General features: G+C 37.0%; 1 protein-coding gene across 1 annotated transcript in view; it reads left to right on the forward strand.

Annotated features, from left to right (window-relative positions):
- The window catches only part of ptprua (protein tyrosine phosphatase receptor type Ua), a 404,456-nt gene that overhangs the window by 188,228 nt on the left and 196,150 nt on the right, over window positions 1–20,078 (forward strand). The window contains exons 5-6 of the mRNA XM_073821437.1: window positions 5,902–5,983; window positions 19,761–19,876. Of these exons, the coding sequence (XP_073677538.1) occupies window positions 5,902–5,983; window positions 19,761–19,876 (198 nt within the window). The remainder of the gene's footprint in view (window positions 1–5,901; window positions 5,984–19,760; window positions 19,877–20,078) is intronic.

A 20,078-nucleotide genomic window follows, 5' to 3' on the forward strand; every position in this document is an offset into this window, starting at 1 on the left:
GGTAGATCTGGGCAGAGGAACTGGCACCCCGCCCCTTTGCAGGAAGCGGAGTCTGGTCCGCAGCTCCGTGATGGACATGCCGCCGCAATGACAGCATGACTCATCCACAAACGCCGCCTGAGCGTGCTCAATACCCAGACACGTCAGACAGCGATCGTGACCATCACCTGGCGCCAGGTAACGACCGCATCCAGAAACGCACGGGTGAAACGGCATTGTGTTTCAAACGCCTCGTCTTTAAAAAGACGTTCACCCGTGTTACTCTTTTAGAAACTGCTCTAGTGCTGAAGCACACAGGGGAGATGGCCGCAGCGACACAGAAGGCAGGTAGTGCAATCCTTGACTGCGCGCTCTTTCCACCCACAGGAGACCACCACCGCTGACGCGCCGTACCGCCAACACCGCAGTAAGAGTTCTTTTTTGTAGAAATGGCTCGTTGCGTCTCTCTCGAAGAAGATCGGCTCCGATGCGAAATGCTGTCTATGCATTGCACCTGCTGTGTATTTATGCTCACGCTGTGATCAGCGACAGCTGGATGCAATCATGCATGCCAATGTGCATTGGCTCGTTTAGTTTACACACGAAGAGGATTGGTATCTCTAAAGCGATATCCCAATTCGTCGGTCTCCGACGTGACGTCGTAGAGACCGACTGAGAGGGAACCACAGGACAAAGATGTCACACCAAAGGACAAGGTGTCTTTAAGAAGCATTTTAAATATTTAAATAAGATTTATTAAACTCCTTTTTATTCTTTTTTGAGCATTTGTAGTGTTCTTAAATGCAATAATTACATTAAACTTGTACTGTTATAAAATGTCATGAAATGAGTATAACATGTGATACTTTGTTTCTGAAACAGAACGTATTGAGGGAGAGAAATTAGTGGAAGAGAGTGGACATGTAAATATAGACAGAACATTAACAGGGATCCAGCAAAATAGAGGAGATCCTAAAACAGCAATGCAGAAAGTAAACAGAATCAAAATGATGCCTTAAAAAGAGTAGCCTTCTAGTTAAAAAAAAAAAAAAAAAAAAAAAAAATCACATCTTAATAAATATAGTTTGAATATCAATCGTATTTAGCTGTGCCGCACGTGCAGCAGAATGTTAGAATAGTTTCAGTCACATACTGATTGACTAAGAGACTGAATTTTGGTGATTACAAAATAATTTAGTTTTAAAATTAAGCTTTCTTTCTCCTTTGACATGTTCAAAATTAAATAGAAATACTTAAACAACTACTATTTCTGTCCTTTAGTGTGCTATAATGTCCTGGGGCGGCACAGTGGTGCAGTGGGTAGCACTGTTGCCTCACAGTGAGAAGGTTCCTGGTTCGAGCCCTGGCCGAGCCAGGATGCCTTTCTGTGTGGAGTTTGCATGTTCTCCTTGTGTCTGTGTGGGTTTCCTCCAGGTGCTCCGGTTTCCCCCACAATCCAAAGACATGCATTGAATTGTGAACTGGACAGTCTAAATTGGCTGTAGTGTGTGAGTGAATGAGTGAGTGAGTGGTGTTGCATGAGTTAGTGCACTCTCAGGACTGGGTTGCGTCAGGAAGGGCATCCGGCGTAAAACATGCCATTTTGGCGGTGTGGATCACTCCGCTGCGGCGACCCCTGATTGAAGGGAGCAAGCCAAGAGAGAAAGAAGAAGTGTGACGTAATGTCCTATAGTGTGACACACATAAAAGAACGACAGATTTGTTTTTAATCTCAAAATATCTTAAAAAAACAAACAAAAAAAAACTGTTGAGCACTGCAATAGGGGAGATACAAATATCACTCATCTAAAAATGGTGTATGTTTTTTTTTTTACAAAAAAAGTAAAACTAAACTGGCTTTCGGTGACTGTGTTTGCGTGTGTTTTTTTGTTCTAAAAACTGACTGGCTCTGAAACGCTCACTGTAGAGCAGACGCTTTGGAGCAGAACAGCATGCACTCGCACAAATGCGACCATGGCAAATTTTAACTCACACATTCTAAAATATTTGTTGCAAATGTCCAGCCACTTCAAGCTTTTGTAAAATTAAAACCGAAACATTCAAAAGTCTATAAGGAAGATGAACTGATAGCGTCGCGTGTGGACCTAATGATGTGTCTTTAATCGATCTATGTACTATAACATGTAAAACGGGAACATGAAAAGAATATTCTAAAAGCAACTCATGTAAACAGCTTAATCATATTATTGTCTTATTCAGATTAAGGTCATTAATTAGATTACTGGTGTCCATGTAAACGTAGTCAATGAAGATAAATCCCTCTCATGCTATTTGTATATTATTAAGAGTTTTTTTTTTGTTTTGTTTTTTTGCTGTCACACCATAGGACAAATGTATGGTACAGTTCAGTAAAAATGTAAAAAAAAAAAAAAAAAAGAATTGCAGAAGTTAGTGACCCTTTATATTTTCTCAAAAATCAGAAAATCTGACATTTCTTCTTCAAAAATGGACTTTTACAAAAAAAAAAGCTTTTTTTACTGCATATCTGTCAACTACCCATGCTTTTTTATTCACTGCATCAATTAATATATAACGAAGAGTACAAGATGTCTGGTGATTTATACTATACACTACTGTTTAAAAGTCCCATTGACTTCCATCATGAGTTCAGCACTATACACAAAATTGTAATTGTAACACAGTTCATTTAGCACAACCCATCCAAGCTAAGATGTCTCTGGTTGCGTCTTTATTTTCCTGTTGGCCCTCTTTCTCTTCCTGTCTATTACTTTCCCTCGCCAAATGAGTCTCTTCCGCTCTGTCATTCCCTCTCTGTGACTGATGTGTCAAATTTTTTACCAGACAGGGTTTGGGTGTAAAGACAACCAATCAATACAGCCCTGAATCAGCAGTTAATCTGCTCCATGTCTTGCTCAGAAGCAAATAGGAAACTAGATTTTCACATGAAATGTGAGTGATGCTTGCATGTACATCACTGCCACAATTTGGTTGGTTTGCAGGCTGCTACGTGGTCGCTGTGAGCGATTTTTACAGCCTGAACTTTAATACTTAAAGAGGTTAATGGTTTGTTCAAAACTCTGAGTATGAGCGATAGTAATAGTTTTGCTTGCTTTAGCAAACATCGCTAAGTATGTTTGTGGAGATAAGGACGGCGTGCACAGAAACGCTGCTGCACCGTCAGGACTCTTCGCTCTCTGCAGCTCGGCTTTGATTGGCTGGCCATTAGCCCTGCCAACTTGTTTGTTGTTTGATTCAGAGCGGTAGGACATCTATCAGCTATCTGTGCCTGTCCAACAATGAAACAGCCGGGGAGGCAGTCTTCCCTTTGTTAGCAGAATGGCTAAAGGTTGTGTAAACGGATGAGTGATGTGGGGTACTTGCAGTGTAATTGGCCACTAGAGAGCAAGATCTGTATTCTCAGCAGAGCGCAAGTCTTGAGTCGAAATCGTCGGTAGGTCAAAACAGGGAGATTGTTGTGCTGAATCATGATTTACTGTAGCTCAGCGAATGCTCGCATAACATTTTACATGAGCAAACGCTACCTCGTGGGTAGGCAGAACTGCATGTAAGTGATCAATTATGTAGTTGCGTTAGCCAAGATTGTATTGTTTATTGAGAGAGCAAAGAATAATGAATCTGCTTGGAGCAAGAGGCAGCATGGAAAATACCTTTGGAAACAGACACAGTTCAATCACTCACAGAAGAACACACGCTGACCTGTTCACACCAAGAATAAAATGAAAAAGCAACAAATTGAAAAGAAGCACTACTTATTTACATGCTTCAGTGCAATTGACAACTCGACTGCAGTGTTTATAATGATAGTGTGAGATGGGAACATCTGGTTTAATGATAATCACAGGGATGTGCTTCTATAGTAATTATAATACAGCTGTTATCCTCATGATGCTAGGTAAGTATAGTATAAATATATTTGAAACAATATCAAGATCTGTATCTAGAATATTCATCCCATGAATCAAAAGCTCTTATGTTATTTGCCATAGGGCTTTATTTGTCTGGCCAGAAAATAAGAAAAACTTGAATGAAAACACAAACTATTAACTGTCTTATTATCATTAAAATATAGAAATTAAATTGGCAGGGAATAATAGATTATGAAATCTTCATGGGGAACTTTTTGACTCTATGGATTTCTATTGAAATGATTAGATTTTGCTCAATGAAATTTTGCCTTGAAACGATAATGTGACTTACCTCAGCAAACCATCAAGTTCATACTACTTGTAATCCTCCTGGAGTGGTGCAGGTAGAACCAGTTACATTGGTGCCGTGACCCGGATCAGAGTGATGTTTAGGGAGATGAGTGTAATGATGGCAGGCTAGTGAGCCTTCAAAAGGCATATTAGAGCAACCCTGCAGCTAATTGAAAATATGTGATTATTACAATGTTTCTGCAACACTGATGTAATGCAATGTGTCAGTTTCAATGTAAAATGTCCAGTGGGTGGCGCTAAAACACATGCTTAATTTGTAATCATCAATTTGTGTCAATGTTTTTATTACGTTTCTTCATATTGTATTGTACGTATAATACATAATATGTATTGGTGTATCATATAAATGAATGCAAAAGTGATATAAAAACATATTCGCTAATGCAGCCATGGTATTTTAACTTCCTTTTACACTGCGGATGGGGGGAAAAATGTGAATTGATTCTGCATCGATTCTGAGTTTTTCTGAATACACTGTGATTCTCTCTCAAATCAATTCTGACCTTAGTTTTTAACAGCAGATGGCACTGCATGCTTTAGATACAGCCGTACTCTGCTTGCTTCCAATTCCTTGCACACACTTGAACCTAAAAATAATCATTCATAAAGTTAGAAAAGATTAAAACTAATTTCAAGGATGTTCATAGTGGGCTGTGTTTGCATTAATCTCACGTCATAAAAGAATTCTGAGCTGAGGTGCAATTACATGACTCAGCCGAACACACAAACACTCTTCTTCGTGAGCATTTGAGTGTACAGTTAGAGCAGCATCTACTGTTAAAAACTAGAGAATCGCGATGCATTCCTAAAATCTCAGAATCATCGCAGCCCTATTCCATGGTGGCGTCAGCTTTAAGTTCAAATTTTCATATTTTCATATAAATATTTTAATTATATTTAGGAAGTGGTCATAGTTACGGAGTTTATTTTAATGGCACAAGTCGAGCACAAACGAACGGCCCCAGTTTAGAAACATTTGGACGGCATAAGGGTGTCACTGCCCCAAATGATGTTATGTTATTTCTAAGAAGGGGAAATACATATGACGTTAATTTCAATGGCACACATCAGCACTAATCGAGCACAAACAATCAGGAGTTACAGCTCCAGAAAACAAATTGGTTATGGTAGGAAAACAGATAGAGTGTTTGTTTTAACGGCATAAACCAGCACAAACTCAGCACATATGAACTGCACCAATTTGGAGATATTTGAGCAACATAGGGTAGAGAGTGATGTCACACAGTCAAAAAAATAATGTTTAATATCTCAACCACCAAATCAGCACGAACATTCAATGATAGCATTCAAAAATATTGGTTTTCAAATATCGCAGCATATTAGTATTGCTTTGAGGTCATACCATAATATTACGGAAGGAATTGTCAGAGTTTTACTTTTTTTGTAAAAGTTTTGAAGAAATGTGGATAGAGGCACATATTTCCAATGAGCTTGGTTAGTGTTAGAGACTGCACTCTTGTTATCAAGCTCGTCTCCCATGCCAAGTTTTGGCACTTAAAGCCCTACTTGAAGCAGGCCAAAGATGACCGGTTACAAATACATTCACAGTATGTTTTATTCACATTATATATATTTTTTCAGGTGCACTTTCTATAACACTGCAAACTGTAAAACCATTTTGTGTCTCCTGTGACTGTCTATTCTTCTTTTTTGTCTCACTTCTTCATCTCTTTTCTTGCAGATTGTTTTTGAAGCCACAGTCTCATCAGAGCAGAAGGGTTACATCGGCCTGGACGATATAGTGCTGCTAAACTACCCCTGCTGTAAGTTCAGTCGCTCTACACACACAGAGACGCACACTCACTGACCTTTTCCAGCCTAGAGGGGGGCGTATGACCAGGTTGGCCCACCCGGAACGAGGAACAAAGGTTTCCTCCCGTCAGAGTCGTGGGGTACTTACTTTTGATCTGAATAGCCCTCATGGAAGACAATTATCCACTGACACTTTGCCTTTTCATTTCTCTTGTTCTTGCTCCACGTCCACTTCCTGCGGCTGACCTTTTGTGCAGATATCACTCCATCTCACGGTCCCAGCGGTCGCCGTCTCAGATTTATTTATTTTCTGGGAAAAGAAGAAAGAAAAAGGGGCATCTCTCTTTGGCTTTTGTGCTCCATGTGCCGCTACTTAATCTGTTGCTTCACTCAGGCGTGAATGAGAGCGAATCTCCTGTGTCCATCTCCGCGCTGTTATTTTTCTCTATTCTCACGCTTCCCGTGTCCTCACACACCTGCTGACCTACACTCCATTAGCGCTGCTGGAAGTGTGTGTTAGTGGACGACGCATAATTCTGCTCCAGTAGTTTGGATTGGGAGCGCTTTGAGTCATGGCCCGCCGTGGGTCTCGCTACCTGCTGACTTCTGGGAAATGCAGAGCGGTCATGCTGACAGAAATGCTGGAAAACGGAGACTGTATGCGGATGGGGACTGTGCTGTTGGATTGTGAGACTCAGTTTGTGGCCTAGTTTAATTTGATGGAGCCAACTGTAGGTTTGTGTTTGTGTTTCAATTTTATACCTCACAGCAAGAACGTAATTGCAAATGCTCCAGAAACACACCTAATGGACACAGAAGGACGTTTGCCCATGTTTGCAAGCCGAGTATTGAGCTCTTACATAAATTTAAAGAGTTCATTTGTTCTGCATCAGTTCGGATACACACTTATGCTAAAGGAAATATACATTGCGATAAAAAAATTACTTTAGGATTAACACTCATTTACCACTATTACTGTTACTTAGGGTTAATGACAACACTTGATGCATAACCATCTCACATGTCATTTTCTGAGATTAAATTTACTTCTATTTCCTGTTTTTGCCAGGATAAATTAACATCTTTTTGACACCTGGACAGTTTAAAGCTCTCTGCTCAAAATGCTGTTTTAGGCTGATACAAGCTTTATTACTGCATTTGAAAAAAATAAAATAAAATAAAATAAATAATAGCCTGGAGGCTCTTGAATGCACAAGAACCTTTCAAATTGATTTCCTTGCTGTACAATCTTTTCCTGACACATTTGAAAAACTTTACTGGAATCTGTAATTGCACTAAAATCATTGCTGTCTGAGCAGACTTACATAAAGTAGATCTTAGAGGCTCTTAGTGATCAGCACCATGGACAGCTCCACTTAGAGTCACTGCAGCTGCTGCCATTGGATTAACATCAACATTCTCTGTAGAAGTCTTGGGGTCTGATCACATGATTGATAATTGATCTCATTAATACATTACATTTACAATATTTTCCCATGGAAAACAGTTATTTTTAATTAATAATTAATTAATTTGAAATTATATTTTAGAATATTACAGTTTTTACTGTCTTTGATCAAATAAGACTTTCCAGGCATTCGTTTGCCAGCTAGTTGATCGTTGACACGTATTTTCTCTTTTAATATGTGGACTCCATCAGATAAACTCTTGGAAGATCTGTCTGTCTGTCTCAGTATGCATCTGACTTTGATTTAGGGATGCATTAATAAAATAACGCCAAAGCATCGCAGAGTGAAATCAAATCAATCATCTCTGACGGTTTATCTAGTAACAGTTTATGGATGGAAAAAATACCAATTTACTGATAACAGATGGCTATGCTATTCTATCAGCATTTTTTTTTAAGTTGCATTAATATTTAAAAACAACCAGTTGCACTACTATTGCAATATTCTGGATTCTGTCACATACATTTCAGTTAAACCCATACTGTTGGGTTTTTAGTACAGTAACAGAAAGATGATGCTCAGTTTGGCAAATTTGCACATTGCTGATGGAGACCAACTGTAAACATGACAAAAAAAAAAAAAAAAAAACCTGCTGACAGGCTTTGTAAACCTAAAATAAATTGCTAACTGATCACTCTATATTCCCTGACATGACATTTTTTTCTTGCTTCTTGCAAGTAGTGTTCATGTTTACAACTGCTAAAACAACTAGTTACATGTACTTATGCAGTTGTTAATCCAATTTAATTTAATTTATTATTTATTTATTTTACTATAAAATAATATTTTAAAAAATGCAACTAATAAACCATTAGTTGTAAACAAAAACTTTATTTAAACATGACATAGTTACACATGATTTTGCTACTTCCTGATTTTTCTGCAACAAACCGGCTAATTAAAATTTGTCACCTAAAGCCCAGAGTATACTTAGTTTTTGTACGTGTAGACTTTACACTATAACCTTAAAATAACATGTACCCAATTATTATTATTCCTATAAGCAAATGTAACACTAGATCTTCTTTTCCTCGCTCTAACTGGCTCAAACTAGTAGCACACGTCTTTCTCTCTGCTCCTTCAGCTGGCTGTGCAATTTTTGAAGTATAATCCACATTAATGCTAATGAATGATAATTGAGGGTGTTTCTGAGAAAATAAACCCCATCGAGACATACTGTCTGCTGAAGAGAGTTTGACTCACCTCAGAACCGCTGCTTGTCTCTGAGAAGCTCACCCAGAGGCCCTTACTGCAGACGTTCTCCTTAAGCAACAAGCATTTGTCGTCTTGAATGGCAATGGAGTGAAGCGCCTGTCCTGGGGTCAGGGTGAAAGACTGTCACCATGGAGACAGGGCTCCCGAAAGCACCGGATCAGGAGCGTGGTTTCAGTGTGGTCCTCTGCAGATGGAGCCGCATTAAAGATTTCATAACGGCGGTATGACACTCTTAAACAACATCAGACTGCCCAACCTTAGGCGTTCACACCTCCCCGTCTTAACAGTCGTGACATTTTGTCTTTGTTTCTGGCCAATGTTTATTCCTCATGTGTTCCCACCAAAACAAAATCTGTCAGATCCCTGAATTTTACTTGGTTAATAGCGTTACTTAACAAAACAGCATGCCTAAAGACACTTCAGTCTCTTGTTCTTGCTTTAAGGGGGCATAACACACACAGTTTCACCCAATCTTATGTTAATCTTGAGTACTTATAGAGTAGTACTGCATATCTCCAAAAACTCAGTTTTATCATATTTACAAAAGAAAGATACAGCATTACTATTCTCTCTGAAAACATTTGAGCTCCTGGAGGCGCGCCTTGGGCGGAGCTAAAGATTGACAATAACTTGCGCGCCAATTGCCAACAAAACACAGACATTTGATGCCGTTTTACTTACCATCTGCAGTTCTGAATCATGACCGGGATCTTTCATAGCTGGGACCGCTCTATCTTTCAGTATCAAACGATGTGCAAATCCAGCATCGAACTGGGCCTTGTTTATAAAACGTTTGCCAACAAACACTTGCAAAACTCTGTTTCTGCCCCAGAAAAAATAAACTGCATCATCCACTGTTCACGTAACGCTGGGTTCTTCGGAAAGCAGAGCAAGGTTATCTTTGCCTTACAACCAAAACCACACTTCTTTGAAGACATTCTTCCTGAGTGAGTCCTGTGCAGCAGTGCAGCCGAATGAAGCATGTTGATGGGTGCGCTCTTGCTCGCGCTCTGGTCGATGAGCCATGATCGAAAAAAAGTTTCTGAAACTTGTAAGGAATAGTTCACCCAAAAATTTAAATGTTGTCATTTATTACTCCCTCTTGTTGTTTCAAACCTGTAAGATCTTCGTTCATCTTCAAATTAGATAGCAACGCAACTACCACGTTCAAGGCCCAGAAATGTAGTAAGGACATCCTTAAAGTATGTCTATGTGACATCTTCCTACATCGCTGCAGAAGTACCGGCCCAGTGTTTACAAAGTAAACGTGCAAAAAAGATGTAAGGTTGTGTAATGTAAGGTTTTTTGACCTACTCTAACTGTCTTGAACCAGAACACACAGAGTACATGCAGAGCTAGACAAGACAAGCATTTGAGGTTAAAAAGTATAAAAATTGTATATATATAACAGAAAAAAATAATAATAAATAAATAAATACAGATCGTTTCGCTAGATAAGACCCTTCTTCCTTGGCTGGGATCGTTTAGAGCCCTTTGAAGCTGCATTTAAACTGCATTTTGGAAGTTCAAACTCATGGGGACCATAGAAGTCCACTATATGGAGAGAAATCCTGAAATATTTTCCTCAAAAAACATTATTTCTTTATGACTGAAGAAAGAAAGACATAAACATCTTGGATGACAAGGAGACAGGTAAATTATCTGTAAATTTTTGTTCTGGAAGTGACCTTCTCCTTTAAAGCTATGAGAATAATTTTTTGTGCACAAAGAATGGCGGCTCCTGTGTCAGCAGCATCATACGCATGCATTCTTGAAGACACAGAAGAGAAGAAAATGTTGATTTTTTTTTTTTTATTTTTTTTTTTTTGAGCAAGCATTCTCATAGCTTCGTAACATTACAGTTGAACCACTGATGTCACATGGACTATATTATCAATGTCCTTACTACATTTCTGAGCCTTGAACGTTTCAGTTGCATTGCTGCTATGCAGGGTTTTACAGGTTTGAAATTATAAAGTTATTAATGATACAATGACTGAGTTATTAATGACACAATTTTCATTTTTGGGTGAACTATCCCAATAATTAATATCCAGCATGACAAAACATTGAAATCTATTGATTCTGGATCTATTAATTAATGTAAAAAATGAAAAGTGTTCAAAAAGTTAAAAATACTCTTGCCTTCAAAACAGTTATCAGGGTGGAGTAGTCACCATGCAGGTGGCCATTTTTCGGCATGTAAGAACAAAGAAATAAAATGAAAAACTGCACAGAAAAGACCCTTGCAGGCTCTCATGACTGTGTGTAAAGGTCAGTAAGTCTAATTCAAATATAAGATATTGGCAAGATTAGTTATGATTCTCAAATGTCATATGGAACATCCACAAACTATGTTTTTAAACTCTAAAATGTATTCTGTTTTAAATAAACATACAGGCAAACAATAAAAAAAAAATAATAATAATAAAACCAGTAAAAACTTTAACTCTAATTTCCCAACAAAATAAAAAGAGTTTTGTTGGCTTTATCGAATGTTCAGATTGCTGTTCTTGAACGGTATGCAAATTAGCCCATATTCAATTAGATAACCCCTCATTTGAATATTTAAAATAACTAGGGCTGTCAGTTTAACGTATTAACTGAATTAATTAGTTATGAAAAAATAACGCAATTTCAATATTTTTTTACGCAGTTAACACACTGGCCATGCACCCAGACCTGTACATCATCTTATATGTGAATGACTCATAAAGACATTTACATATCAAAAGACATATCATTTTATTTAAAAAATAAATTATATATATTAAAAAAATAACAATAAATGAATAAAATTATTAATAATAAAACTAATAACATTTAAGGGATAGTGTCATAATTTACTCACCCTCATGTGTTTCAAACCTTTCTTTTGTGGAACATAAAATTAAGTATTTTGAAGACTGTTTTGTTAACTATGACTTCATTATGAACAAAAAATACTGAGACGTTTCTCAAATTATCTTCTTTTATGTTCCATAGTTTATGTTAGGCCATTGCAGCCTAAATGTTTGCGTAAGTTTTATGTTGGAAAAAAAAAAGAAAAAAAAAAAGATTTATTTCTAAAGCTACAATTTGTAACGTCTACATTATACTTTCTCATTTAACACAATAATAGCTTTAAATAATCTATTTTGGGTATTTTCACAGTCAAAGTTAATTTGTGATTAATTTGTTTAATTAAGTGACACATCATGTAATTAATTAGATTAAAATTTGTAATCGACTGACAGCCCTAAAAATAACATTTCAGAAAATGTGTAATATGAAACAATTGTCTTAATGTACTGAGATTAATCAACTGGGGAAGTTTTTAATGTGATCATCTGTAGTGTCTTGCTTTCTATTCCCAATGATAACCATTTAACAATCATGTTACAATTAAATCATTGTTTGTCCATGTTATTTCACAATGCATTAACTAATGTTAATAAGCATGTTTTAAGAATGCATTAGTAAATGCTAAAATTAATGGATTACTCCACTTTCAGAATAAAAATTGCCTGATAATTTACTCAAAAATCCTATTATGTATTCCTTAAAAAACATCATTTATTTGCGACTGAAGCAAGAAAGACATGAACATCTTGGAGGACATGGGGGTGAATAATTTATCAGGATTTTTTATTTTATTTTTTATTTTTTTTGAAGTGGAGTAATCCTTTAACATTAACTAATAAAATAAATGTTGTAGAAGTATTGTTCATTCTTAGTTAACTAATGAACCTTATTGTAAAGTGTTACCAAAATTTATTTATGAGATTTTTAAAGACTCTTCCCTTTCATAATCGTATTGGACATTGACCCAGGAAGCATGACATTTTTTTCGTCCTTCTCAGAAAAAGAAAGCAAACAACAAAAATAAAGAGCGAGAATATGGATTATGGGAGGACAGTGTTAGTCAATTGTAGATTCACTGATTAGTGGGCAGATATGTGATGTCAGTCAACTATACACACATTGCCACAAAAACAGGCCAGTGTGTTTACCCAGAATGCTGTGCTCTTGCCAGCGGCAGCGCTGTGAGGTTTTTACTCGGCTCCACTAGAACTGGAGCGAAGTTTTGCCGCAGGAGTCACAAGCAGAGCAGACAGACGTATCTGTCCTACATTTCCCTTGTTTGCTTTACGGATATTTTCTAAATTGACTAGGCGGTGTGTTGCCTGAACGGTCGAACAGCTAGTCAGCCTTAAGGAAAGGTTCAGGTTCATGTCAACAACACAACACACAATTGTTTCTAAAGGGCTTTTCATATTAGATGTGGTTTCTGTTCAAAAACAGCGAGATGGATGTTAATGGGAATGTAAAAGAATGTCTTGAGTTCTTGAAATGATTTAAAAGTTTTTGATGCTCATTTCAAGAGATGATGAAAACAATGGTAAGAATTGCAAAAACTGTCATTTAAAAATATGGTGGTGAAAATGTTGCTCTGATGGTTGTAGAGTCTTTATGTTAAACGGGATACACTTAGTGATGCAACTTCTCTGAGAGTGTTTGATCATGCTGACAACCCAGCAGTTACTGTTGGCATGCTAATGCATGAGTAATTCAAAAACAATTAGGATAGATTTAATTTCCATTGATGATGACCATTTATTTATTTTAATGTCAAACACATATTTTGTGCATCAGTTCCAGTTTGCTTAACATTATCTTGGTTTTCCTTAAAATACAGCTCTTCAGCAAAATATAGATAAAAAACTCTGTAACTGTTTATTTCAACACCATGCAACTAGTATTATAAGAGATATTGTGCATTCTATGTTAAGAACTGGTATAGATTGCAAAAAGATTTTAACCCTAAACATACTGCCAAAACAACAATGAAATGGCTTAAGAATAAGAAGGTTAATGTCCTTGGGTAGCCATGTCAGAGCCCTGACCTAAATCCAATAGAAAATCTGTGGATGGATTTGAAGAGTGCAGCCTATTGCCGCTTACCACAGAATTTTACTGAACTTAAGCAATTCTGCGAGGACGAATGGGCAAATATTCCCCAATCAAGGTGTGCAAAGCTAGTACAGACATATCCAAAAATGCTAATGGCTGTAATTAAAGCAAAAGATGGCTCTATGTAGTATTAAATCAAGGGGCTGGTGACTTTTTCAACCCTGCTATTCTAGTTTATTTTATTTATTTTTTTATTATTTATTTAAACTTTTTTTTTTTTTTTTTTTTTTGGCATTTTTCTTTCATTGGTTTGATGTTGGAAGACCAAAGTTGCAAATAAAGCTGGAAAAGTTATTTGGAACGGGGTTTGATTTCAGGCTGTATGACAAATAAAGTACCTGTTTCAAAGGGGTATAATGATTTTCTAAAGTCGCTGTATTTATACAGTATGTCACAAAAGTGAGTACACCCCTGCATTTAGCAACCATTTTAGTATATCTTCTTAAGGGACAATACTATAGAAATTAAATAGGATATATTTTAGAGTAGTCAATGTGTATAGATGAGTATAGATTTACTGTCCCCTGAAAATTACTCAACATACAGCCATCATTGTCTTGGTACAATTTTCTTGGTACTTCTCACCAGGGCATTGCCACACATGCTGGACACCATCTGAGCCAAACAAGTTTATCTTATATGTGACCCTGGACCACAAAACCAGTCTTAAGTCGCTGGGGTATATTTGTAGCAATAGCCAAAAATACATTGCATGGGTCAAAATTTGTGATTTTTCTTTTATGCCAAAAATCATTAAGAAATTAAGTAAAGTTCATGTTCCATGAAGATTTTTTGTAAAATTCCTACTGTAAACATATCAAAATGTAATTTTTGATTTGTAATATGCATTGTTAAGAAACTAATTTGGACAACTTTAAAGGTGATTTTCTCAGTCTTTTTGATTTTTTTGCATCCTCAGATTTCTGATTTCAAATAGATGTATCTCGGCCAAATATTGTCCAATCCTAACAAACCATACATCAATAGAAAGCTTATTTATTGAGCTTTCATGTATAAATCTCAGTTTTGTCAAATTTAACCTTATGACTGGTTTTGTGGTCCAGGGTCACATATAGTCTCATCAGTAATTCATGCTCTTGGACTGGTTGTCTTCAGCAAACTGTTTGTGGGCTTTCTTGCGAGCCAGCTTCTGGAATGACTCCTATGCAAACCGACTTCTTGCAGTGTGCGGCGTATGGTCTGAGCACTGACCAGCTGACCTTTAAAGCAATGCTGGCAGCACTCATGCATCTGTTTTTTGAAGCCAGGTTCTGCACCTGACACACAGAACCAGTGCTCAACTTCACTGATCGACACTTGCGAGGCCTGTTCTGAATGGAACCCATCTTGGAAAACTCTGTATGACTCTGACCACTGTAGTGTAACTCGGTTTCAGGGTGTTACTGAACCTCTAATAGCCTTGGCCATCTTTGTGGAGAGCAACAATTCTAATTCTCAAATCCTCAGAGAGTTCTTTGCCATGAGATGCCATGTTGAACATCTAGTGGTCAGTGTGAGAAAACTGTATTTAAAGCACCAAATTTTAACTTCTCTAATACAAGATACACAACTTTGTATGGTCCTGTCAAGCAGACAAAAACACGCTGTACTCACTTTTGTTGCCAGCTATTTCAACAATGGCTGTATGTTAAGTAATTTTCAGAGGACAACAAATCTATACTGCTGTACAAGCTGCACATTGACTACTCTAAGATATATCCAAGTTTCATTTCTATAGTATTGTCCCTTGGGAAGATATACTAAAATAGTAATGTGAGGGGTGTACTCATTTTTATGAGATACTATATATATATTCAAACATGAGGTTAACTTTTTGAAGAAAATAACATGGTTGGCCACACAAACTACACTGTAAAACGTTTTCACCAGTTTCAACTTAAAAACTTACAGTAAGTTTAACAGCTGCCTTACAATTTTAGGTTAAATCAACTTAAGTCATTTCAACTCACAAGTTAAGTCAACACATGTTTTTGCTGTAATAAGTTAAAATGACTTGTAGATTTAAGCTGATTTAACTTAAAAGTTTAAGGCAGCTGCTGAACTTAGGTTTTTAAGTTGAATCTGGTGAAAACTTTTTGCAGTGTATGAAACTATCATAAAATGGAGTCAAAATGGTGAATTTGGACCATCCTGAATTATCAATAGTTGCCACATTGTTTGCAGAATGGCACTGTTGTGCTATACTGAAACTAGAAGTTCTGTGTGTTGGCAGGAATAAAGCTGTACTCTCCTCTGAGAATTGCTGCCATCATGTTTGTTTGGCACTAGACTGAATAGTCATCCTTAAAATCAATGTTATTTTACTCTTATATTCAATAACAGGGAATGCAGTGCAATCAATACGCTCACATGGTATTACAGCAACAAAAATGGCAGTTAAACCTCCTACATCTTACGTCACATTATAAGTGAGCTATTAAACAGTCAATAAAACACCATACGGCTCCGACCTCGTGTCTCGCTCAGGCAGAACAAACTAAGATTTCATTGTATCCATTCACATCTGGCTTTTTTGATCGAGTTGCTGCCATAAGAAAGCCATCATTAAACTGCTTGAACTTTGCTTATTAGTGACACGTTGATGCAATTATAGATGAGAGCTGGAAGGCTGCTGACGAGATGTATTGTGAGGAAATGAACAAAGTGCCTTTCAGGAGGCCGTCTTTAGGTAAAAGCTATAGAATTTGTTCTACAGACAATGATTTGAGAGCATTTCTTGCATTCAACGCTTGGAGACTTTTCATTATTATGCTCTGATAAATGTGAAAGGCTTATTGCAATTGAACGTCTACCTCTTGTCTGGCCGACTGTTTTGTTTTGCATTGGTCATGTTGCATTCACTCTAACAGAAAATAAAGCTGGCAGCGCTTGTGTTTTCAGCAAAGTGTGGGGAATAAGTGAAGTGTAGTCATGTTATGGCACCGGCGCTCTTGATATCGAGAGCGTGTAATGATTTGATGCTGAGCTGACAAGCACAGGCAGATAAGAACAAATGAGGCGTTCGGTGGGCATGAAGACAAAACATGATGCTTAGAGATAAGTGATATGAATGGACTGCATAACAACTGGGGAAACGGTATAAATCATTTTTATTCTGCACTTTATTGCAAAACGGTAAGGGCAAAAAAGATTTAAGAAGTAAGAAAGACAACAGATACAGGAAACATCCACTAGGTTGGTTAAAATGAGAAACGATTTAACCACAAACACACAAAAATGATCATTAAACAATTAAGATTAGAGTTTCTTTTTAACATTTAGCACTGTTATTAACTGTGATGATAGTAATTAGGCTTGTCACTAGACCAGATTGCTGTACATTTAACAAAACCTCACACGTTTCATAATTCTCAGTGTCACCACATAACGAAAAAAAGCACTTAAATTATGTAACAGATTTATTAATAACAAATTATACAACTATTATAAGTGCATCCTTGCCTAGATACATTCAGTATACTCACTATATAGCACATATCAAATGCTTGATTGTTTATATCATCAAAACATGAACATATTAGATGGTTGTACCATGAGTATTTACATTTAGACATTTAGCAGATGCTTTTATCCAAAGTGACATACAAAAGAGGACAATGGAAGCAAACAAAAGTAACAAAAGAGCAATAACAGGCAAGTGCTATGGCAAGTCTCATTTAGTCTAACACAGTACACGTATCAAGTTTTTGTTTTAATTATATAATAAATAAAATGAACATAGATAGAATAAAGAAAGGAAAAACAAGCTAGTGTTAGAGGCCTAAAAATAGATAGATATAATACAGCAAGAACAGAGAAGCTAGTGTTGTAGTTTTTTTATTTTTTATTTTTTTTTAAGAAAACAAGCAGTAAGTATTAGTATTAGTATTAGTAACAGAGTATAAAATTCTAAAATAATAATAATAAAAAATGTTTTTTTTTCTTTTTGTTTTTAAGAATAGAATTAGAATAAAGAGTGCTAGAGTTAGAGCGTCAAATAAAGATGGCTAAGGCTGTTCGGATTGAGTTGGGCAGGTCATTCCACCAGTAGTTTTCAAATTTAATGTGAAAGTCCATGAAAGTGATTTTGTGCCTCTTTGGCATGGCACAATAATGTGGCGTTCACTTGCAGTACGCAAGCTTTTAGTGGGTACACAAGTCCAAAGTAATGAATTAAGGTGAAGAAGTGCAGAGCCAGTGGTGGTTTTGTAGGCAAACATTAATGTTGCGCATTATTTTAAAATGAATCTTGCTGCCGCATTCTGGATTAATTGTAAAGGTTTGATAGAACTGGCTGGAAGACCTGCCAATAGAGCATTGCAATAGTCCAGCCAGGACAGAACAAGAGCTTGAACAATGGGTTGCGAAGCATAATCCGAAAGAAAGGGCCTGATCTTCCTGATGTTGAATAAAGCAAATCTGCAGGACCGGGCAGTTTTAGCAATGTGGTCTGAGAAAGTCAGCTGATCATCTCCAAGGTTTCTGCCTGTTTTTGAAGGAGTTATGTTTGATTTGCCTAACTGGATGGTGAAATTGTAATGAAATGATGGGTTTGATGGAACTACAAGCAGAGCACTTAGCAAGGTTGAGATGAAGATGATGGTCCTTCATCCAGCAAGAAATGTCTGTTAGACAAGCTGAGATGCGAGCAGCTATCGTCGGATCATCAGGATGAAATGAGAGGTAGAGTTGAGTGTCATCAGCATAGCAGTGATATGAAAAGCTATGTTTCTGAATGACAGAACCTAGTGATGCCATGTAGACAGAGAAGAGAAGTGGTCCAAGAACTGATCCCTAAGGTACTCCAGTAGCTAGATGTTGCGACTTGGATACCGCACCTCTCCAAGATACCTTGTACCTGTCTGAGAAGTAAGACTCAAACCACTGAAGTGCGGTTCCTGAGAAGCCCTTTGCCAATAGGGTTGACTGGAGGATCTGGTGGTTAACTGTATCAGAAGCATCAGAAAGATCCAGCAGGATAAGTATTGATGATTTGGAATCTGATGTTGCCAGTCTTAGGGCTTCAACCACTGAGAGCAAGGCAGTCTCAGTTGAATGTCCACTTCTGAAACCAGACTGGTTGCTGTCCAGGAGGTTGTTCTGTGTGAGAAATGCTGAGACTTGGTTGAACACAGCTTGTTCAAGTGTTTTTTTTTGCAATGAATGGAAGAAGGGAAACCGGTCTGTATTTCTCTAATAGAGATGGGTTAAGGGTGGGGTTCTTTAGCAATGTAGTTATACGAGCTTGTTTAAATGCTGAGGGGAAAACACCTGTGTGAAGGGATGTGTTAATGATGTGAGTGAGTGCAGGTACAACTGCAGGAGAAATAGCTTGAAAGAGGTATAGCTTGAATAGCTTATATATAGCATTGGGAAGGTTACTTTGGAAATGTAATAGGTTACAGATTAAAAGTTACCCTATACAATATAATAAGTATAGTGTAACTATTTCAATTACTTTATTCAAGTAACTGATTACATTTGATTACTTTTCTAAATTTCTAATAAATCTGTTAAATTGCCAGGGGAGTCTGTGGGTGCCCTGCATTTCACAACTCACTGACTTTGTAAGTCATTAATGTAGGTTATGCTAGAGTGCTGAAATAACTGTAATATTAGATCTGACATGGTTACCGACCTTATTCAAGGAGGAAAAACATTAACTATATATTTGCTGTCAAAGGTTTCATAAATAGAAGCGTGGCTGAAAAATACACATTTAGCTAGATAGCAGACTAGCTAATCTGTTATGAATGGAGATTAACATCTTTAAATAAACTACTGGACATGCATCAAGCAATACAGAAATAAAATACATCTTGAATACAGATTAGCAGGACTAGGCAATGCCTTTCCCACTTACAGCATGTTAATAGTTGGCAAACATATTGCACTGAACTGTTATATTTGCATCCTTGTCTGATTTATGAAGTATTTTAGAATACAGTGTACAGAATGACTTATTATTACTGTAATAAGTAATAATGAAATATCTTTTAATTATTTTTATTTGTATATATCCAGCAAATATTGATATAGGATTAAATGCAATTCATTTGATTGGTTAACTAGTATGCCATGCAATTAACTTGATTACAGTTTTAATTTGTTAACATCCCTAGTAATGATTGTTTCATCTCTTTTTGCACAGATAAAGTGCCTCATTTCTCCAGACTCGGGGATGTGGAGGTGAACGCAGGACAGAACGCTACATTTCAGTGCGTGGCCACCGGACGATCCACTAGGAGCGATCCCTTCCTGATGGAGGTGAGTGTTTGTGTGCGTGTGTGTATGAAGGAATGTGAATTTTAATAAGCAGATATTGCTTAATGAAGCAGAAAGCTTAGAAAAAACTATATTTGGGATGTTAAACTGCTGGAAGTCAGAAACATGTGACCTTCAGGAAATAAATCTCATTAAAATTCAATGCACTTCCTTTTTAATTAAGCAGTGGCAATTGCACTTCCCG

The sequence above is a fragment of the Garra rufa genome, chromosome 17 (assembly GCF_049309525.1).
Source record: "Garra rufa chromosome 17, GarRuf1.0, whole genome shotgun sequence".
NCBI classification, from domain to species: Eukaryota; Metazoa; Chordata; class Actinopteri; order Cypriniformes; family Cyprinidae; genus Garra; species Garra rufa.